Here is a 24,514-nt window from a genome sequence, read left to right as displayed (position 1 = left end):
TTTAGAAAGTGAGGTAAAAGTGCTCAGAAATGTGACATTTTATGTATTTCCAGTAGGACCGTGTCTCATATTGCTGTAAAAGGAGGCATTTATGTAAGACGAGTAAGTTAATATTGAGGTTGGTTAGGAAAGATAAGCACATTTAAATTACTATATATGAACATGCTAGAAATTGCCAAATGTATAAATTTTCTAAAATTTGGAAATTTGTATTAATGATTGCATAAGATTGTATTCATTATTAATGTAGCATAAGGTAAAATAACTATAGTTACCTGATGAATTGAATATCCTCGTCTGTCCATACTTTCACTACAGGCAGGGCTATATGATTATGGCAGGGTATTAAACTACTGTACAAGATGAACTAGACGGAAGCTTCTAAGAAGCTCTGTCCTATTTGTTGCCGTCTGTTACAAAAACAATAGAGTGTACAGACAAAAGTACTGAAAAAAAAAATACAAATTTTAGGACCTTCTTACATAAAACACTAATATTCCAGAAAAACATACAAAACTGATTTCAGAATAAATTCATTCTGAAATTGATGCTTTGCATATTATGAAGAAAAACTTCAGAGAAACATAATAAACTATGTTTGACTGAAATTAAGTTGCACTGAAGAACATAGGAATTTGCAAAACTTATATTACTGGAGGTAAAACACATTAGTGAATTTATCCCAATATTTTACTAACATCTAAGCCAGTGATTTGCAACCTTTTTTTTGCCGTGGCACACTTTTTTACATTAAAAAATCCTGTGGCACACCACCATCCCAAAATTTTACAAAATCACACATTGTAGCCTAATACAGGATATATATATATATATACATATATATATATATATATATATATATATATATATATATATATATATATATATATATATATATATATATATATATATATATATATATACACACACACACTGTACTGTGCTGTCATGCCATGCCTCCTACAAACTATACATGACATATTGACATTCATTCACAAACACCCCCGCACTGTTGTCAGTCTGCCGCGGCACACCTGAGGATCTCTCACGGCACACTAGTGTGCCACGGCACACTGGTTGAAAAACACTGATCTAAGCACACATTGTAGGAATAGAATGATAAGATGCATTTTAGAACATTATAAACTACTGTAGACACTTCCTTCACTGGAAAAAAACAGTACTTATACTGTGAAGGATAGTGAAGGTTTACATTATGCTGCATATATTTGCAAATGATTTAATATGGAACATGGATTCATTTATAAGTTGATTCCTTCAATACATTTAGATAGTATTTCAGTTCAGTAATGTAGAACAATCTATTCATCCAATGACATGTTTTGAGAAGCACATCAATTTTCTAACAACCGGCTTTATGCTTTTGAAACGAAATGCCAGTCCATGAAAATCAGAATCACTGGAGGATTAGTGATCATGAAATGCATGTGTTTCATTGCTTAGAACAACATATTGTATTTATATGTCTGGCAATGTTGCTACTGTATCATATCCTGTTAATTAAACATCCAGCTCTGCTTAATGAATGATATTAAGATGGACTAAAAACTGAATCATTAGAAATGATCGCATGGTAATAATTCAGTGCAAAATGAAAATCTCAAGTTACTTTTAGCAGTGTTAAAATGTAATTAAAAAAAGGATACAGTGAAAGTATAATTATGTTAAACACATGGTAAGAACAGTATTTTTATGGACAAACATTTTTGCATTATTAACCCCACATATGTTAAAAAAATGAATAAAGTCTTGTTCTGGAGCATTGCAACTACTGAGCCTGGCGTGGCTGTTGATTGGTGGGTCAGTGACTGCTGGTGCTGACTTTCTGTCCATGTTCTGCTCTAGAACTTAAATGCTTATGGTGCCCAATCAGGATTTACCTATGTGTTTAAACATAATTTAAGCTGGAATTGTAATACACAATTAGGACAAATGTATCTGGTCAACCCTATTAATTATTGAGTTTATGTGTTTAATCCACATCGACTGCTAACATGTACATAAAATAGCCATAAAATCTCCATAGACAAATATTGACTGTATAATGGGTCATACTGAAGAGCTCAGTTACTAAGGGTGCCACCTCTGCCACAAGTTACTTTATGAAATTTCATTGTGAAGTGGAAATATTTAAGAGCAACAATAGCTCAGCTAAAAAGTGGCAGACCATGCAAACTCAAAGAGCGGGGAGGTAACATCTACTATAATTTGTTGCACCACGCACTACTTAGTTTGAAAGCAACGTCAGCACAAGAAATGTGCTTTGGAAGCTTGATTAAATTGGTTTCCATGATCAAGAAGCACATTTTTAAAGAGTTAAGAATGTCAGTTAGCCAGATTACGAGTTTTGTGTTATGGTTGCTCGCTAATTACTTGTATGTAATTTTCACCGCTCACCTCCCTATAGAGCTGCTATTACAGGTTTGCAAAAAGCAGGCTTGTGCAGGCGATATGGTTGCGTTGAGCTCCATACCTCACTCAAATACAAGTGCTGCTTTGACGTGCTCGTGCACGACTTCCCCATAGACATCAATGGAGAGAGCCGGCAAAAAAAAAGCCTAACACCTGCGATCGCGGAAACAAAAGCGCCGTAACGCATCCCCATTGATATCTATGGGGAAAGAAAAAGTTACCTTTAAACCTAACTCTCTAGCATAAAGCCCACGTCTAAACACCCCTAATCTGCTGCCCCCGACATCGTCGCCACCTACATAAAACTATTAACCACTAATCTGCCGCCCTTAACATCATCGCCACATAAATACAACTATTAACCCCTAATCTGCTGCCCCTAACATCGCCACCACTTACATTACAGTTATTAACCCCTAAACCACCGCCCTCCCGCATCGCAAACACTATTTAAAGATTATTAACCCCTAATCTGCCGTCTGCCCACACTGCCGCTATAATAAACCTATTAACCCCTAAACATAACGTTACCCTAACCCTCCCTAACTTAAATATAATTAAAATAAATCTAAATAAACTTACAATTATTAACTAAATAATTCCTATTTAAAACTAAATACTTACCTGTAAAATAAAACCTAAGCTAGCTACAATATAACTAATAGTTATAATGTAGCTAACTTAGGTTTTATTTTTATTTTACAGGTAAGTTTGTATTTATTTTAACTAGGTAGACTAGTTAGTAAATAGTTATTAACTATTTACTAACTACCTAGTTAAAATAAATACAAACTTACCTGTAAAATAAAACCTAACCTGCCTTACAAAAAAACCTAACCTGCCTTACACTAAAAACTAACATTAAAATAAAATAAATTAAATTAATATAATACATTTATCTAAATTACAAAAAATAAACACTAAATTACACAAAATAAAAAACAAGATTATCAAAAATAAAAAAGAATTACTCCTAATCTAATAGCTCTATCAAAATAAACAAGCCCCCCCCAAAATAAAAAAAACCCTAGCCTACACTAATCTACCAATGGCCCTTAAAAGGACCTTTTGCGGGGCATTGCCCCAAAGAAATCAGCTCTTTTACCTGTAAAAAAAAATACAAACAACCCCCCAAAGGTAAAACCCACCACCCACACAACCAAACCCCCCAAATAAAAACCTATCTAAATAAACCTAAGCTAACTATTGCCCTGAAAAGGGGATTTGGATGGGCATTGCCCTTAAAAGGGCATCTAGCTCTTTTACTGCCCAAACCCTAAGCTAAAAATAAAACCCACCCAATAAACCACTTACAGTTTTCGAAGACCAGACATCCATCCTCATCCAGGTGGCAGAAGTCTTCATCCAAGCGGGCAGAAGTCCTCCTCAAAGCCGGCAGAATTCTTCATCCAAGCGGGCAGAAGTCTTCATCTACTTCATCTAGACGACATTGTCTATCTTGATCCATCCGGCACGGAGCGGGTCCATCTTCAAGACATCCGGCGCGGAGCATCCTCTTCTTCCGATGGTCAATGAAGAATGAAGTTTCCCTTTAAGGTACATCATCCAAGATGGCATCCCTTACATTCCGATTGGCTGATAGAATTCTATTAGCCAATAGGAAATAAAGGTGAACAAATCCTATTGGCTGTTGCAATCAGCCAATAGGACGACACCTTGGATGAAGTACCTTAAAGGGAAAGTTAATTCTTCGTTGACCATCGGAAGAAGAGAATGCTCCGCGCCGAATGTCTTGAAGATGGATCTGCTCTGCGCCGGATGGATGAAGATAGAAGATGCTGGATGGAAAAAGATAGAAAATGCCGTCTGGATGAAGACTTCTGCCTGCTTGGATGAAGACTTCTGCTGTCTGGATGAGGATGGATATCTGGTCTTCAAAAACTGTAAGTGGATCGTCGGGGGCTAGTGTTAGGTTTTTTTAAGGGTTTATTGGGTGGGTTTTATTTTTAGCTTAGGGTTTGGGCAGTAAAAGAGCTAAATGCCCTTTTAAGGGCAATGCCCATCCAAATGGTTATCTTAGGTTTATTTAGATTTTTAGTTTTTATTTGGGGGGTTTTGTTGTGTGGGTGGTGGGTTTTACTGTTGGGGGGTTGTTTGCATTTTTTTTTTTACAGGTAAAAGAGCTGATTTCTTTGGGGCAATGTTCCGCAGAAGGCCCTTTTTTATTTTGGGGGCAGCTTTTTTATTTTGATAGGGCTATTAGATTATGAATAATTCTTTTTTATTTTTGATAATTTTGTTTTTTATTTTTTGTAATTTAGTGTTTATTTTTTGTAATTTAGATAAATGTATTGTATTAATTTATTTTATTTTATTGTAATGTTAGTTTTTAGTGTAAGGCAGGTTAGGTTTGATTTTACAGGTTAGTTTGTATTTATTTTAACTAGGTAGTTAGTAAATAGATAATAACTATTTACTAACTAGTCTACCTAGTTAAAATAAATACAAACTTACCTGTAAAATAAAAATAAAACCTAAGCTAGCTACAATATAACTATTGGTTATATTGTAGCTAGCTTAGGTTTTATTTTACAGGTAAGTATTTAGTTTTAAATAGGAATTATTTAGGTAATAATAGTAGGTTTTATTTAAATTTATTTTAATTATATTTAAGTTAGGGGGGGGTTAGGGTTAGGTTAGGGTTAGGTTTAGGGGTTAATAGGTTTATTATAGCGGCGGTGTGGGCGGACGGCAGATTAGGGGTTAATAATCTTTAAATAGTGTTTGCGATGCGGGAGGGCGGCAGTTGAGGGGTTAATAGGATTATTATAGTGGTGACGATGTCGGGAAGCAGCAGAATAGGGGATAATAAAAAATTTCCGGTGGCGCCGATGTCCGGAGCGGCAGTTTAGGGGTTAATAATTTTATTTTAGTGTTTTCTATGTGGGAGGGCCTCGTTTTAGGGGTTGATAGGTAGTTTATGGGTGTTAGTGTACTTTTTAATACTTTAGTTATTAGTTTTATGTTACAGCTTTGTAAGGTAAAACTCATAAATACTGACTTTAGATGGTGGTACGGATATTGTCATTTAAAGCTGTACCGCTCACTTTTTGGCCTCACAGAAAAACTTGTAATACCAGCGCTATGGAAGTCCCATTGAAAAAGGACTTTTCTTAAAGTGTGGTACTTGACGGCCAAAAATGTGTGAAATACAGCTATTCTGACAAGACTTGTAATAGCGGCGTTAGGGAAAAAGCATTGTTATGGGCCATAACGATTTAAATAGTGTTTGCGATGCGAGAGGGCGGCAGTTTAGGGGTTAATAGGTTTATTATAGTGGCGACGATATCGGGAAGCAGCGGAATAGGGGTAAATACATTTTTTCCGGTGGCGGCGATGTCCGGAGTGGCAGATTAGGGGTTAATAATTGTATGTATATATTTTTTTTTATACATATTTATATATATATATATATATATATATATATATATATATATATATATATATATATATATACACACACATTTTACACCAATGTTTATTTTAATGAAGGGAATGTGATCCCCAAAATGTCAATAAATTTAAATGCTTCTTTTCTACGGTATATATTTGTACACCATATATATATGTGGATGTGCATAAAACATTGTTATGCACAAATCTGAAAATTTATATACAATCCCAATTCCAAAAAAGTTGGGACAGTAAGGAAAATGTAAAAACAAACAAATTCAATGCACTCTGTACTATATTGAAAACACATTATTAGATGTTTTACTTAGTGGATTTAATGTATTTTTAAAAATATACACTCATTTCAAATCTGAGGGCTGAAACACACTCCAAAAAAGTTGGGACAGTCGACTGTTTACCACTGTATAACATCACCTTTTCTTTTAATAACACTTATTAAGAATTTGGGCAATGAAGACACCAGTTAGTTAAGTTTGGCAAGCAGAATTTTCCCCCATTCATCCATTATGCATTTCTTCAGCTGTGCAACTGTATGGGGCCTTTGTTGCCTTATTTTGTGCTTCATAATGCACCACACATACTCAATCTGAAGCAGGTCAGGACTGCAGACAGGCCATGCTGGCACCCACACTTTCTGCTAATGCAACCATGCACTTGTAATCCGGGCAAAGTGTGGTTTGGCGTTGTCTTGCTGGAAAATGCAGGGACGTCCCTGAAAAAGACTACGTCTGGATGGCAGCATGTGTTGCTCCAAAACTTATAGATATATGTCTGCATTAAGGGTGCCCATCACAGATGTTCAAGTTACCCATGCCATGGGCACTGACACACCCCCATACTATGACAGACGCTGGCTTTTGGACCTGACACTGACACAAGAACAACTTGGATTGTAATTTTCCTCTTTGGCACAGAGAACATGGGGGCTGTTTTTTCAAAAAACTATTTGAAATGTCAACTTGCCAGACCACAAAACACAATTCCACTGTGCTACTGTCCATCTCGTATGAGACTGAAGCCACAGAAGTCGGAGATCTATCTGGACAGTGTTGATGTATGGCTTCTGCTTTGTATAGTAAAGTCTTATCTTGCATCTGTGGATGCAGCAACGAATGTTATTGACTGACAAGGTTTACCAAAATAATTCCCGAGTCCATGTCAGGATATCCATTACAAACTCATAATGGTTTTTGAGAGAGTGACGTCTGAGGGATCAGAGATCATGCACATTCAGAAGTGGTTTTCAGCCTTGCCCTTTACACACTGAGATTTTCCCAGATTCCTTGAATCTTTAACCCCTTAATGACCGAGGACGTGCAGGGTACGTCCTCAAAAAAAAGGCAGTTAATGCCTGAGAACGTACCCTGCACGTCCTCGGTGTGGAAAGCAGCTGGAAGCGATCCTGCTCGCTTTCAGCTGCTTTCCGGTTATTGCAGTGATGCCTCGATAAGGAGGCATCCTGCAATAACCATACATGGCCATCCGATGCAGAGAGAGCCACTCTGTGGCCCTCTCTGCACCGGACATCGATGGCCGGTATCGTTGGTGGGTGGGAGCCGACTTGGGAGGCGGGTGGGCGGCCATCGGTGTGCCGTGTGACGTCGGGGGGGGGGCGGGATCGGGGGCGGCACCGTCGGGGGCGCGCACGGACGCGCGCGCGTGCACGGAGGGTGGCGGGCGGGCGCGTGCACGGGGCGGGAGCGGGTGGGAACCGCTACACTACAGAAAATCAATAAACAGTATAAAGTTAAAAGGGCCATATAATCACATACAAAAAAACCCACAAAAAGAGATCGTGGAGGGGTGGGGGGTTGGTTTTTGTGTGGGGGGAAGCTACACTACAGAAAAGTTAAAAAAATGCAAAAAACAACATTTTTTTGTCTAAACTGGGTACTGGCAGACAGCTGCCAGTACCCAAGATGGCGCCCATTAAGTTAGAGTGGGAGGGTTATAGAGCTGTTTGGGGGGGGGATCAGTGAGGTTGGGGGCTAAGGGGGATAGTACACAGCAGCATATGTAAATATGCTTTTAAAAAAACCCACCAAAAAAACAAATATAGCTTTTATTTTAGTACTGGCAGACTTTCTGCCAGTACTTAAGATGGCGGGGACAATTGTGGGGTGGGGGAGGGAAGAGAGCTGTTTGGGAGGGATCAGGGGGTCTGATGTTTACGGTGGGAGGCTGAGCTCTACACTAAATCTAATATTAACCCTGCAAGCTCCCTACAAGCTACCTAATTAACCCCTTCACTGCTAGCCATAATACACGTGTGATGCGCAGCGGCATTTAGCGGCCTTCAAAATACCAAAAAGCAACGCCAAAGCCATATATGTCTGCTATTTCTGAACAAAGGGGATCCCAGAGAAGCATTTACAACCATTTGTGCCATAACTGCACAATCTGTTTGTAAATGATTTCATTGAGAAACCTAAAATTGTGAAAAATTTAACGTTTTTTTTTAATTTGATCGCATTTGGCGGTGAAATGGTGGCATGAAATATACCAAAATGGGCCTAGATCAATACTTGGGGTTGTCTACTACACTACACTAAAGCTAAAATTACCCCAAAAAACTCCCTACATGCTCCCTAATTAACCCCTTCACTGCTGGGCATAATACACGTGTGTTGCGCAGTGGCATTTAGTGGCATTCTAATTACCAAAAAGCAACACCAAAGCCATATAAGTATGCTATTTCTGAACAAAGGGGATCCCAGAGAAGAATTTACAACCATTTGTGACATAATTGCACAAGCTGTTTGTAAATAATTTCAGTGAGAAACCTAAAGTTTGTGAAAAAATTTGTGAAAAAGTGAACATTTTTTTTATTTGATCGCATTTGGCGGTGAAATGGTGGCATGAAATATACCAAAATGGGCTTAGATCAATACTTTGGGTTGTCTACTAAAAAAAAATATATACATGTCAATGGATATTCAGAGATTCCTGAAAGATATCAGTGTTCTAATGTAACTAGCGCTAATTTTGAAAAAAAAATGGTTTGGAAATAGCAATGTGCTACTTGTATTTATTGCCCTATAACTTGCAAAAAAAGCAAAGAACATGTAAACATTGGGTATTTCTAAAATCAGGACAATATTTAGAAACTATTTAGCATAGGTGTTTTTTGGTGGTTGTAGATATGTAACAGATTTTGGGGGTCAAAGTTAGAAAAATTGGTTTTTTTTTCAATTTTTCCTCATATTTTATAATTTTTTTTATAGTAAATTATAAGATATGATGAAAATAATGGTATCTTTAGAAAGTCCATTTAATGGCGAGAAAAACGGTATATAATATGTGTGGGTACAGTAAATGAGTAAGATGAAAATTACAGCTAAACACAAACACCGCAAAAATGTAAAAATAGCCTTGGTCCCAAACGGACAGAAAATGGAAAAGTGCTGTGGTCATTAAGGGGTTAATTATATTGTGCATTGTAGAAGGTGAAATGCCCAAAATCCTATCGATTTGTCTTTGGGAAATGTTGTATTATTCGCTGTTGGCAGATTGGCGATCCTCAACCCATTCTTGCTCTTGAAGGACTAGGCCATTTTGGAGGCTCCTTAGATATGATTACATGTATGTATGGGGTACTTGTAAAGCGTGGCTAATCACCCATAAGGGTCTCAAGGCGCTGCTCATTTTATCAACCTCGGAAGGATGAAAGGCCGAGTGGACATCACCGGGGATCAGACCTGCAACCCTTGGGTTGCTACAGTACTCAGCCACAGTGTCTTAGCATGCTGAGCTATCTGTCCGGCTACATGATTGCCTCACCTGTTTTTCATCACCTTCTTATTTCAACTTGTCGCATTGCTGTTAGTCCCAATTTGCCCCTGTCCCAACTTTTTGGGAATGTGTTGCAGTCATCAGATTTGAAATTAGTATATATTTTCAAAAATACATTGAATTCACAAAGTAAAACATCATAATTGAATTTTAAAATTACTCTTTTTCTTTGTTGTTTTTTTTGCATTTTACATACTCTCCTAACTTTTTTAAAATTGGGGTTGTATTCAAAACTAATAAAAATGTTTTAAAAAGACTAAGGGACAAATTACGAGTGGCACACTAACTGTTGAGCGCGAGCGTTGTTGGGTTTATCATGGGTGTTTGTGCATTTTGGAAGTAGCACGCATATTACAAGTTGAAAGTAAACATATTCACTCTAGCGCAATTGAATCTAACACGTGTCGGGATAGCATGACCTCAGAGCTCTGGTTAACTGTTACGCTCGAATACAAAGTTGCACAAAACACATCAAAATTATATTTAAAAGTTACACTCATAATAACACCATCTAATAAAAATTATTGGGCTCAAAGATATAAGGTCTCAGGTGTTAGAAAAAAAGACATGGAAAGGGTTTTAACATAGAGATATATACATGCACATGATAAATATGTATGTATATATTGTATTTATATATATATATATATATATATATATATATATATATATATATATATATATATATGTATTTATATGTGTATATATGTATTTACAGACATATAGACACATGCAAACACATAAATACATATGTATATATATATATATATATATATATATGTGTGTGTGTGCAATGGAGCCTTTTGCAGTCAACTAGCTGAAAACATGGACAATCCTATTTATGCAATAATCAAATTTAGTAAATTGTTATACTGTGTTTTTAGTGTAAATATTTCACATTTCAATGTTCTTTACCTAGGGCAATATTTTTTAAGTATATATAAAAATATATTCCTATATATCTGTATATCTCTATACCTATATTTAATCATCACTATATATAGATATATATTTGACCAAAACACACACACACACACACATATATATATATATATATATATATATATATATATATATATATATATATATATATATATATATATGTATAAAGAAGTATTTACTTATGAATAAATATGCTGCTATATGGAATCTTGATATTTCGGGGCCTATTTAAGAACGTGTGAGTGGACATGATCCGATATTGCGGATCATGTCCGCTGCACATCGATAAATGCAGACAGCATACGCTCTCAGCATTTATCATTGCACCAGCAGTTCTTGTGAACTGCCGGTGCAATGCCGCCCCTTGCAGATTTGCAGCCAATCAGCGATGTCTGTCCACAGCCTCAGAGCAGGCGGACAGCAGTCTTTAGCTCGTCTGAAGGCTCGCCAGAAACACGGGGCTTCAAGCTCCATATGGAGCTTGATAAATAGGTCTCTTCATGTTCAGTTAGCATACTTGAGAAAATGCGATTGTGTTCACACGACTTGTTGGGTGCTAGTTTTTTTTCCATTTTTCACGCTCCATTGAAGTCTATGGGAGAATACGTTAACGTTATTGCGATATTGTAACTTTGGCTTTATGTGCGCGTCGGGGGAGTTAAAACTTTTTAATTTCATCTTGTAATATATACGGTATCCAATGCTCGCAAAAATCTGAAGTCGATCACAGTTAGCATGAGAACGGGAGCGATAAATAGTGATCCACTCATAATCTAGCCTTTACTCAATTTGACCAACAAAATTGTCATATTGGTTCATCCTGTCAATAGTTATAAGTATGTGAAAATCAGTGTTTAATAGTGAACTCTCATTTGACGTTTATCTATAGCTGTACCATTGTGGTGCTATTAATGTGTACATAATGTGATAAAACACAAAAGGCTGAGATCTTTTGATAATCTATGAGGTGTTGTATTGTACGGTACAGCACAATGTTGCTTGGTAAATATGCTGTTTTTCTATGATAGCTGGGTGATAGACTAATTGATTTGTTGGTTCAATGACTTGTGAATGCATCTCTGAGCAGGTGGTCTTTCAACTGTTTAAAATAGGCCGGACATAAAAGCCCATCGGAATAGCTGGGCTACAGTGGTTATAAAATATTGTAAGATCTGGATTATTATGTGACACATAAGGATTTAACCTCTGCAAGTAACAAGTAATGATAATTAGGGAAGAAGAGCTGGGTAGTTTGTTTTTAGTGAAAAAATTCATCAGGGAGAGAGAAATAGATCTTTTAGGTTATCAGTACACTAGTTTAGAAAAGACAGAATAGTGTTTTGTTTCAGCATTTTATATATTGTCATCAAATTGTATAGCTAATATATTATATCTATTTATCTATCTATCTATCTATCTATCTATCTATCTATCTATCTTAAACTTGTACAATAGAAAAAAAGATCTGATTTCCCCACAATGCATAATCTATCACTAGAAATATCAACTTAAAACAATGTTATTGTATATTGACAAACTGAAATGCTATATATACTCTAATGTCTACAAAACAACTTTTTAGATTTTTGTTCATCTGCTTTTGCAGAGCACATTTATTTAAAACTACACAATTAAAAAAATGTCTTCAGATCCACATGTACACATGAATACACTGGTTTTCAGAGTAAAGCATGAAAAGTACAAACCAGCTTAATGTGTTGCGGAACATAAGGAGTATACTATTACATTCATTATTCCCTTTCCAATTTTGCAGAACATCATGAGATCCTCCAGCAACATAAGAGTTATTGAGTAGTAAAATGCAATCTAGCAACATAATGGATTCCCCCACGACTACGAGCATTGGAGGCTGGGAATCCTTGTGTGATGTTCAAGGACAGAATGAGTTAACATATTTGCAACTATGTTAACAGCAGGATACAAACTGTATATTACTGTGCATATACATATGCATAACAGAAGTAAAGCATCTTCCTTGACAGATTAAATCAGCATCAATTGCATAAATATATTTATAAAAAAACATTATGTAAGATTTGCTTAGTTACAAATGTAATTTATATTCAGTTTCTCACAAGCAGTGTTTTCTTATTCACCGAGTGTCACAACTAAGCATATCATTACTTGTCCTATTTCTAATTCTTCAGCATGAGCATGCGTCCTCTGGAAAAGCCTCTTGTCATTATTGTGCTGACATCTGTCAGAGACCTGGCATAAAATACTCGTCCTAGCTGCAGCTCTGTAACTGATTTCCCATGAAGAGGCTAACCCTTCTATCACAATCATATGAAGTACTTCAGCATTCTAAGGGTCTGCACTGCATCGTTTTTGTTTTCTGTAATATCTCACATGTTCTGTAAGAGCAGATGGGTTCAGGCAGCATGCTGTATATATGAAAGGATTGTCAAAACTCATTTTCACCATTGGAAATCTACAACCTAATTTTAGACGATAGATAGAAAATATTTTACAGGTCCAGTACATTACATGCATGCTTTTTATTTATTTAGTATGATGTTGTTTAATACACAATGGTCATTCTAACATTGCAGAGTGGATGGTTTGGAAGTATTTTCAAAGTACTGCTGTATCAAAAGACGAGTGAGTATGTTGCATAACCAGCAGAAATGGTAGACACGAACACAGTATAAAAACATTTTAGATGGGTATATAACTTTGGACAGGTCAAGGAGCAAATATTATTTACAGTTTTACATGACCAGACTATAGCATGTCATTTTAATCTTTCATTACAATTATCAATACAATGGTTATATTTCTTAATTTTGAGGATAATTTCCACAACTGTGAAAATAGTAATGAGTAATTACATTTGCCTTTTTATAACTAAATCATAATCTGATATAAGTATGTATAATATACATTAACTTTAATGGTTGAATGCAAAATAATTGTATTATGGTGTTGGTTGTTTTGTGATAGAACATAATATAGCAATTCTATGTCCTTTTCAACATCATATTAAAATGTACTTCTGCAAAATATGTCTAACCCTTAAATCACTGAGAGATGCTCACATCTGATTTGTTCTATCTCTCCCCGGGTTAAACAGTGACCTAGGAAATAACCATTTTATCAGCTGTGACAGTCTTTTGTTCCCATAAATGGATTCCTTTAGTATCCCTACATCACAAATGTCCCACAGGGAAAAAAAGACAGATAGTGATGGACACATATTTACCATCAGCGATTGTGTAAAATCTAATAAGATATGTAAATATTTACAGTTCAGGAAAAAAAACAAAAACAGAATTGTTTTCCATTTTACGCCAGTTTTAACCCTACACACAATTGTTTGCAGGATGCTTACAGGCTATTCTAATCTGCAGTAAGAAAGTTGCAGCATAGCATCTGACAGAGTGACACACTTACAGCTGTAATAAAATATTCAGTAGCGTTTGGTGAGCTCCTAATTGTACAAATCATTATTTCACATCCATACCTTAAGAAGTCTGACAGAAGGGAGAAAGGCAGCATGGCACAGCTTTCGAATGGTCCAGTTCAGAGGCCGGGGAGCATCAATTTGACTCATGACCCTTTATAATATTCCAATGGAAAAATGAATCTTAAACCTTCAGAGACCTTAACAGAACAAAAGAACCCTGGCCAATCTGACATCCCACATTTATCAAGTCCACACCGGCTTTATAGCAATTCCGTACGGCTGATTCTCCCTGGAACTTGGAAGGATGGAAAAGTGGATTTGCTTTTAGCTCCTGATCCTCCTTAAAAAAAAAAAACAAAACAGCCTCCTGTCTTGCAGCAGCAGTGCTCATGCATACCAAATGTGGCTGAATGGAAGCAATCAGCCTGCTGCTCAGGGGAGGGTTGCACTATTTTAAAGGAAAGGGGGTAGCCTGCATGAAAAATCTACCTCTTCTAATACATCTGTGTCTTTCCTTCACTCCCCTCCTTCTCTTCTTCACTGTTTCCAGTTACACATGCTGTATTTTCTCAATTTCACTCTACACACACACACACATTGCATTGATTCTGGATCCTAAGCACTAGCTAGAATATTTTCTATTTATTTTTGTAGCTAAAATATTGTTTTAGAGTAATATGGTAAAGATCTATAGCGAATCCTATTAACCTATTTCAATCTAATCCATAGAGACCTAGTCATAAATAGCTTAAGAAGAAATGTGAGAAAAGTTGACAGTGCCTTAAACAAGACTATTACATTTAAACTGAATGTAGATGAATTGCAGGGGCAGATTAGGAAAACGTCCTTTTCTCATGCAGCACAACCTTGTGTAACTTAATAGAATAAAATCATGTTGTAGAGTTAGGCTGACCATATTGCCGCTTTAAAAAGGGACACATGAAAAATACATATGTCAGGGCTGTTTAAAGAAATGGTTTGGAATAATGTTCCATTATGAGAACCCTGCCTTATGTATTTTTCATATGTGTCCCTTTTTAAAGCGGCAATATGGTCAGCCTATGTAGAGTGTTGTATTTCATTGCCAGCAACCAAAGTTGTCATTTTGATTCACATCTCCTCTTTTATTCACAATCACATCTCAATATATTCAGCAATGATTATCTTAGACTGTATAAAAAAGGAAATGTAATATCCTGGCATGTAAAGATTACTAGATCATTTCAGTTGATATTCTCAACAACAAATACAGTTATCAAATGGAATGGAATATCTAAGTTTCAGGAGAAGGAATTTTTCTATAACAGATCTGAATCATTTACATATGTTACCATATCAGTCTGTGAGGGTTCTGGTTATGCATTCAACTCACGAGCTTAAAAATAGTTCAACAGAATTAAAAGAAAATGCACATTGCAAAACATTTATTACTTCATTAATTATCTAGGACACAGGGCATGTCAGTGTCATATCCTGAATGATACTACAAACAGACTGTTTATAGGAAATAAACAAAGATACCAAGTGAAATAGTAAAAATAGAACATATAAATTAATTGTATACCTTTTCCCAGCTGTAAATTTCAGTCCAATATTCCACACTACACTGATTTTACACTGCGCCACAAAGGCATCTGTGGAAATGTTTCCAGTGGGGGTGGGGGTGGGGATGTGGGATAGTAAAAAAAGCAGCAAATATATAAATATCAGTGGCAACATATGTACTTATTTTAAAAAGTGACAGCTTATTGACATCAAAAGAATGAGACAAGTGGGTCCTTATGCTTGGATATAAAATATAAAATAGCAGAGGGTGAGCATTTTCATCATATTAGTGACATCACCAGTGAAATCATTGATCATATTATATACAATATAAATAATACCAACTTCATTGTGATAGCACCTAGGTTACTAATTGCTTTCAAATACCTGCACATAGAAATATATTTTGACATATAAAAACCATATACCCAACAAGTCTGCCCCATGTCCTATATAAGATTAATTAGTTTGCAGTATAGCCGTATGTGTATACCAGGCATTCTTGAAGTCCCCCCACAGTTTTGGTCTTTACTACCTCTAATGGAAGTTCAATCCATGGGCCATATTTTTCAAGCTCCATACGGAGCTTGTTGCCCAGTGTTTCTGCTGCTCCATAACCTGTCCGTCTGCTCTGAGATGGCGGACAGACATCGCCAGACATCAACCTGATCGAATACGATCGGGTTGATTGACACCCGCTGCTAGCAGCCGATTGGCCGCGAATCTGCAGGGAGCGGCATTGCACCAGCAGTTCACAAGAACTGCAGGTGCAATGATAAATGCCGACAGCGTGTGCTGCTGGCATTTATCAATGTGCCGCGGACATGATCCGCAATATCTGATCATGTCTGCTCGCACACTAATAAATAGACCCCCATGAATCAACTACCCCTTCTGTAAAGAAGTGATTCTGCATATTACTTTTAAACCTGCTAACTTTCAACATGATATCATGACCCCTTGTTCTTGTGTTGCTCTTTTTCAGCCTTAACTTTATTAAAGGGACACAACCAAATTGTTTGTGTGATTCAGATAGAGCATGCATTTTTAAGCAACTTTCTAATTTACTCCTATTATCAAATGGTTTTTATTCTCTTGGTATCTTTATTTGAAAAGCAAGATTGTAGGTTTAGATGCCGGCCCATATTTGGTGAACAACCTGGGTTGTTTTTGCTGATTAGTGTATAAATTCACCCACCAATAAACAAGTGCTCTCCACTGTGTTGAACCAAAAATTGTCTGGCTCCTTAGATTAGATGCCTTCTTTGTCAAATAAAGATAGCAAGAGAATGAATAAAAATTGATAATAGGAGTAAATTAGAAAGTTGTTTAAAATTGCATGCTCTATCTGAATCACGAAAGACAAAAATTTGGGTTCAGTGTCCCTTTAAGCACCTCAATATACTTTCTACCATATCTCCACTTCTCTCCTCCAAGCTACACATTTAGGTAACTGAACCTTTCATTGTAAGTTTTACATTTTGGACCATGTACCATTTGCCCTCCTTTGAATAGACTCCAATTTATGTGTATCCTTCTGAATATAATGCATAACTAGTGGTCTGTAAGGTGGCATAAGAACCTTACTATTCCTGCTGCAAATACCTCTACCTATACAATCAAGCATTCTACTGACCTTGCTCACTGCAATACTGCATTGTCTGTGTACCAGCACTGCAGAAAACAATTCCTTCAGCTCAACTGCTTTTTCCTAGTCACAACATTTCTTCATACAATTGTTGCACTGGCTGCACTAAAGCATTATGCTTAATGCATTGTATATAGTTAACTTCTATATATACTTCCCCCAAACCAAGAAAAGAATGCTATACCATTGCTCTAATGGTATTATGGCAGAGATAATTTACTCAAAACACAACAGCAAAATTACTCCATATCCCAGCACATAAGTTTAAACAAAAACATGAAATCATTTTATAAATGGGGCTAGGTACCAATATAATTTTATAATACTTTCCAATACATTATTATTAAAATATTAACTTTGTAGTTTGACCAGAGGTTTTTGCCTAATAATAATAATAATAATAATAATAATAATAATAATGTATACAAATATGCAATGGATCTACAAATGTGCTGGGACCAGATAGCTTTAGTGTTGTCTCTCTTTAAGCATCAACTGCATATTCACTATCTCCCTTTCCTTGTAACTGACACAGCTCTGAATCCCACTATCTATCAGCACATATAGACCTGTCCTTAGCAAAAGCATAATACATCATACAAATACATTGTCTCACTTAACTAGCAGTGTTCTGTTCTGTGTGTGTCTACCCCACTCTCTCCTTACAGATGAAAATTAAATCACTCACTCCCACTCTTCCTCTTTGCCCTCTTCTCTCACCAGAAATAACCATCCTAACCTTGTGCTCAACAGACTCCCAACCTTCCTTCTCTTAAACCTCCAGCAATAAAAAGGTCCTGAATCCCAGCTCTCTACAGTATGAAGAAATATTGCCTAAAACACACCCTTTTCCCAGCCCTTCCTCCCTCCCCATCTTCCCACCCACTCCTAATTAGTTTACATTTATAGAATTACTCAGAAACAAAAATAAACTGTAATTCTCATAGCTAATGTGAGACTAGAATTACACCATAATTAACTCTCATACTGCACCCTTTTCATGTCTACAATTCTTATGTTGAGCCTTTTCAGAATTCATAGCTCATATATTTAACTATTTATCGACAATAAATGCAAATCTGCAGACTTACCCAGTCTCAAAACGTTTTCCAGCTTTTATATGAGGCAAGGTGCACCATGGCCTGAGTTATGGTAGATCGGGGGCATGGGAGGGCATTTTTGGGTGCGTTTTAGGATCTCTCTGATTTTCTTATATAAACATAGGGCAGGAGATAGGAAAGCATGATAGATTTCACAAATTGGGATTATGCAGCAAAATGCAGGACAGTTGGGAGCATTGGACTCTTTTTATTTTTATTTTTTAGATTCTATTTTATCCCTCACCTTTAGATTATTTTTTAAAGAGACAGTAAACACAGGAAAAATCTCTCAAATTGTGTTCATGCCCTATGCATTTACTATACGTTTAACTCATATTTTCATTAAATATATATTTTTTAATTGTTAAAAAAATCTTTCAAAATACTAGCTTAATGGAGTTTTTCCTGACCACCTACAACTCCGGTATATATATATTTTTTTTTAAAGTTTTTAATAGTAATCAATAATAAAAATATTGGTTACAATGTTAGTGCCTGTTGTGCGCGAGTGCTTGCATACCCCATAAGCCCAGGTGTTCCTGTGCTGATCTTTTGAATGGCATAATGCAGGAAAACCGATCAATGTAATTGTAGGGCCCAGATGTGCGGCCAATTACAGGGCATTCTATAGTTTAGGTGGGAGGAAGGGGAGTTAAAATTACTCCCAATAAAGGTGTGGTTCATTTTTTTTAATTTTTAAATAGGCAGCTGATTTGAGTGCTCGCTAGTACAAAGTGTGTGCCGTAATTCATTATAGTGGCTTTCTTACTTTTTGGATGTTCATATAGACTGCTCCAGCAGGTTTATAAATGACTATATGGCAAGTTGTTTTGAACTGTTTAGGTATTTAAAGGGACAGTCAACACAACAATTTGTATTGTTTAAAAAGATAGATAAAGCCTTTACTACCCATTCCCCAGCTTTGCACAACCAACATTGTTATATTAATATACTTTATAACTTTAAACCTCTAAATTTCTGCCTCTTTTAATTAATTGCTTTTTTATTAGCGTTATACAACAGGAGAGTGCTAGTTGATGTGAGTCATATAGATAACATTGTGCTCACTAAGTGGTCAATATATAATAAATACTAAGTCATGAGATCAGGGAGCTGTCAGAAAAGGCTTAGGAGCCGATTTATGAAAGTGCGAGCGGACATGATACAATGTAGCGTATCATGTCTGCCGCACATCAATAAATGTCGACAGCATACGCTGTTGGCATTTATCTTTGCCCAAGCAATTCTTGTGAACTGCTTGTGCAATGCCGCACCTTGCAGATTTGCGGCCGCTAGTAGGGGGTGTCGTATAGGATCGGGCAGATTGATGTCCGCAGCCTCAGAGCAGGCGGACAAGTTATGGAGCAGCAGTCTTTATACCGCTACTTCATAACTGCTGTTTCCGGCGAGCCTGAAGGGTTGCACGGAAACAGGGGCATCAAGCTCCATTCAGAGCTTGATAATTCGGCCCCTTAGATACAAGGTAATTACAGAGGTAAAACATGTATTAAAGGGACAGTCTAGGCCAAAATAAACTTTCATGATTCAGATAGAGCATGTAATTTTAAACAATTTTCCAATTTACTTTTATCACCAATTTTGCTTTGTTCTCTTGGTATTCTTAGTTGAAAGCTGAACCTAGGAGGTTCATATGCTAATTTCTTAGACCTTGAAGGTCACCTCTTTTCTGAATGCATTTTAACATTTTTTTCACCACTAGAGGGTGTTAGTTCATGTATTTCATATAGATAACACTGTGCTCGTGCACGTGAAGTTATCTGGGAGCAGGCACTGATTGGCTAAACTGCAAGTCTGTCAAAAGAACTGAAATAAAGGGGCAGTTTGCAGAGGCTTAGATACAAGATAATCACAGAGGTTAAAAGGACAAAAAACAAAGTGTCTTAGTAAATGGAGTTCATTCAGCAGAGGGGGCTGTTACTAGTGGTGTTCCTCAGGGGTCAGTTCTGGGGCCTGTTTTGTTTAACATATTATCTGCGATATCAGCAAAGGGCTACAGGGGAAAGTATGTCTCTTTGCAGATGATACAAAAATGTGTAACAGAGTGGATGTTCCAGGGGGGGGGGGGGGGGTAGACAAAATGAGAAGTGATATACAACAATTGGAGGATTGGACAAACGACTGGGATCTAAAGTTTAACACAGCAAAGTGTAAAATAATGCATTTAGGGAAGAAAAATCCAAATGTTAATTACAGACTCAATGACACTTTACTGACTGTTACAGATGAGGAACAGGACTTGGGAATTATTATTTCAGATGATTTAAAACTTAGTAAACAATGTAGTAATGCAGCGAGTAAGGCCAGCAGAATGCTTGGATGTATTGGTAGAGGTACTTGCAGCAGAAATAGTAAGGTTCTTATGCCACTTTATAGATCATTAGTTAAGCCTCATCTTGAGTATTGTGTGTAGTTCTGGAGGCCATATCTTCAGAAGGATATTAACAAACTTGAATCTGTGCAAAGGAGGGCTGCCAAAATGGTACATGGTCTAAAAAATAAAACTTACCAGGATAGGCTCAATGACCTAAATATGTATTGCTTAGAGGAGAGAAGGGAAAGAGGTGATATGATATGATAACTTTCAAGTACATTAAAGGGTTTAGTAAAACTGAGGCTGTGGGTATTTTACATAAAATGGAAAATTCAAGAACAAGGGGTCATGAGTTCAAGCTAAAGGGTAGTAGATTCAGGAGTAATTTGAGGAATCACTTCTTTACAGAAAGAGTGATTGATTTATGGAATAAACTTCCTCAAGAGGTAGTAGCAACAAACACTGTGGGGGACTTTAAAAATGCATGGGACAAGCATATGGCTATCCTACGAACTAGATAAGTTTATACTGTTAGGTAAGGTCGGGCAGACTTGCTGGGCCTATGGCTCTTATCTGCCGTCAATATCTATGTTTATGTTTCTATGTTTATGTGTCTTTGCATAACAGAAGTCCTCACTGAACCCAAACCACAAATCGCAGTGACTGAATTTTACCTTTAATCACCTTTAAGTGCAACTGGAATTATATGTTGTGGTCAAATGAGAAAAAAATATATATAATTTTTTTACCTAAAGTACCACCAGCATTTATTGCAATAAAAGGGCACTGCATAAAGAGAATTTGATACTTCTGATCAAATATAGTGGTAAATCATTAAGATTAGCGGCTATTTTACAGCTTGTGGTCCAGTGGCTCTTGTTCAGATTAATAGCATTATGAATTCTATTTAAGTAGATATTTTAGTCCATAATCGATTAAAAACACGTCAACATTTAAATATAAAAGTTTGCAAAAACTAAAAAAAACGTGATTTACACGGGTCATGTTATTCCCCCTATATTACTATTTAAAGTAACTAAGACTATCAAGGCTACTGAAATACACTGCATAAAAGGATTCAAGATTTTCCAAAAGTGTGCACAAATGCAGAAGAGGCTTTATGGTATATTGTTTGATTGGGTTAGATTACGAGTGGAGTGCTAGCGATAAGGAGTGTTTCGCTGCTCTTTGTGCGCGTTGGAAGTTATATGATTTTACTTCAACATATTAATTGCTGACAAGTAAATATAGCATTTTATACACAGCATGCACTGGGCATTATAAAGTTTCATTATCATACAGCAGGGTATACAATAATCTGAACCATATCATTCAGTACATAAATGAATATAAATAATTGGCTTACAATCAGCACACTTACGCTCCTCCACCAGCCCACAAAACTAAACATACTGTACAATTATTATTTTTCATAACTGTGGCCACATAAGAGGCATCAAATTCATATAGAACCTAAAGATAACTTCATATATAATAGGATTCTTACATGAAAGCACTTTCCTAACATAGCAGAGGGCTGTCCAAATGCTAGTGCTGAGCGCATACAAGGAGAGAAGAGGAAGTTTTTATTACTGGACATCACCAGAAAAAAAAACGTTTGAAACCTGGAAGTGTTGCTTTAAGTGCATAGCTACTTTGCGCTACTCACAGCCAAACTGCATGTTCTTTACCTGTTCAGTAAGCGTGGCAAGCTAATGATTGCTGCTGCTCCTTAAACTTTAATGCAGACTAGCGCACCAACAATGTGTGCTGATTGAATTGGTTGGTTGGGCTGCGCCCCCTTTCTGACGTAGCAGCTTTGTCCTTGCGCCCGTCCTGCTATCATCATGCCCCCCTGCTGACGCTCTGGTTCTTCTCCATGTCCTGGGCTTCTCCAACAGGGTCTGGTGGTACCTGTGACCTTTCCGATCCACGAAGTTGTGCCACTGTTTCTATATATCTGATACTATTCATGTAAAATAGATATCTATACATATATCTATAGAAATAGATATGTAGTTATTGGTATATATATATATATTTTTTTTTTCATGAATCAAAAGGAAATATTCTGCTATGTGAAGAACATGGAAATGTGAAATATTAATATTTCATGTTAGGTTTAGCGCTTTTGAATATACATGGTCGGGTTAGCTCGCAAGTATAGGTGTTAGGGTTTTTTGCAGTTTTTACGCTCCATGAAGTCTATGGGAGAAGTTAAGGCAGTAGCAATACTTTTTTTGCACACGTCAGGTTTACGCTTGGTTGAAAACTTTTTATTTTCAGCTTGTAACACTAGCACAATCCGATGCACGCAAAAAACCTCCATCTGGCGAAGTTAAAGTGGGAGCGATAAATAGTGCTCAACTGGTAATCTAGCCCATTATCAAGCAATGCTTTGTAGGAATAACACATACTACGTAACAAAATGTTTGCAAATATTGTGTAAATTTGATTAAGCAAATATATTAAGGACGTTTTTTTTATGTATTCGGGTAAAACTAACCAGAAAAAGCAAAACCATTTGAAATTAGAAGGTAGCAGATTCAAGAGTTGACTGCAAATGCATTTCTTTACAGACAAAGTAATTGCTACATTAAACAGACATTTAGCAGAAGTGGTAATGACAAATGCTATAGTAGAATGCAAAACTGCACAGTGTAAGGCAATCCTGAAGATTAATTATGTTTATACTTCAGACAGCAATACAGGGAAGCTAGACAAGCCTAGATTTCACCAAAATCTATGTTTAGTTGCACTGAAAAACATAATCTTGCCTGGTTTACTTTAGCATTTACTGCAGTGATTGGAATTAAAGTTTTAAAATAATAAATGAAGTCTTAGAAATGTCATTGATTTTTCAAAATTTGAATAATCAAAAATCCTTTTCACTTTTGTGAAAATCAGGTAGAAAAAAACATTGTAACTTCTAATTGATAAAAAACCTGTTAGAAATAGCTATAAAGCTTGTGTCATGCTTCTTGCTTATATTTATACAGCTTCTAGGTCTGCTTGATGGTTTAGATCTTATGTTTAATCTCTGTTTTGTATCATGTATATTTAATGGAATTTAATGGAAGATGAATAAAAAATAATGATCTTTTACATTGCAAATAGAAGCAAATTATTACTTTTTTAATTAATTAATTAATTAATTAATTGTGTTTTGTCTTCATGTCTATGATCATTCACATCCAGGACAAGGAGACTAGTCTGTGTGTGGATTCAGGGCAGGTCAGAGGCACACTTGAACTGGTCTGATAGTGAGATACTGTGGGGCTGGTCTGATAGTGATATATTGTGGGGCTGGTCATGTTGTGGAGAGTATGTGGTCACTGTTGTTGGGTGATAGAGGGCACAGCTGGAGCCGTCAGTGGGTATGGCAGGGCAGCGCTGGGGCATGTGTGTAGGTCTGTATAGATTGTCAGCAAAATCAGGACATAAATAGAGAAGAAGAAAGAGGTACAGCGGGTTGAGCTCCCAAATTATGACATTTCTGGAAAATACAGAATGTTTGGTAGCTCAGCATCTCAATTTTTAGTTGTAGAGTGCTGGTGATCAAGTGCACACCACTGAGAAAAAAAATAACAGTCAATTAAACTACTTAACATCTTTTTGCAGTTTATAAACTAAAAACTGTATTTTATTTTTATCTTAATGTAGTTATGGAAGTTATTATTGGCAGTGGTCCAGGTTTGGTACCTTAGATAGTTAAGTCCAAATTTGATTGTGTTTTATACATCTGCCAATTCTAGGGAAAATCAAAGCTATGGGCTTGGCTATGAATAAGGCTAATGCAGAAACGCATCAGCCATAGTATGTGATAGCCCCTTACTGTATTAACCTGTATTTTTACCCCG

The 24,514-nt window shown here is 36.5% G+C and overlaps 1 protein-coding gene and 1 long non-coding RNA gene across 5 annotated transcripts in view; one reads left to right on the top strand and one right to left on the bottom strand.

Annotated features, from left to right (window-relative positions):
• Window positions 1-13,540, top strand: part of LOC128649309 (uncharacterized) — a 56,409-nt gene extending 42,869 nt beyond the window's left edge. Inside the window, exon 3 of the long non-coding RNA XR_008400660.1 lies at window positions 12,377-13,540. This is a non-coding gene — a long non-coding RNA (uncharacterized LOC128649309). The remainder of the gene's footprint in view (window positions 1-12,376) is intronic.
• TRPM3 (transient receptor potential cation channel subfamily M member 3) overlaps window positions 1-14,373 on the bottom strand; it is an 814,585-nt gene extending 800,212 nt beyond the window's left edge. For all 4 annotated transcript variants that reach the window (XM_053702508.1, XM_053702509.1, XM_053702510.1 and 1 more), the window contains exon 1: window positions 14,087-14,373. In XM_053702508.1, the coding sequence (XP_053558483.1) occupies window positions 14,087-14,176 (90 nt within the window). In that variant the 5' untranslated portion in view covers window positions 14,177-14,373. The remainder of the gene's footprint in view (window positions 1-14,086) is intronic.
• Window positions 14,374-24,514: the final 10,141 nt, after the last annotated feature.

Source organism: Bombina bombina, chromosome 2 (genome assembly GCF_027579735.1).
Source record: "Bombina bombina isolate aBomBom1 chromosome 2, aBomBom1.pri, whole genome shotgun sequence".
NCBI classification, from domain to species: Eukaryota; Metazoa; Chordata; class Amphibia; order Anura; family Bombinatoridae; genus Bombina; species Bombina bombina.
The sequence above is the reverse complement of the archived record's forward strand: the minus strand, read 5'-3'. Positions and strand labels throughout refer to the sequence as shown.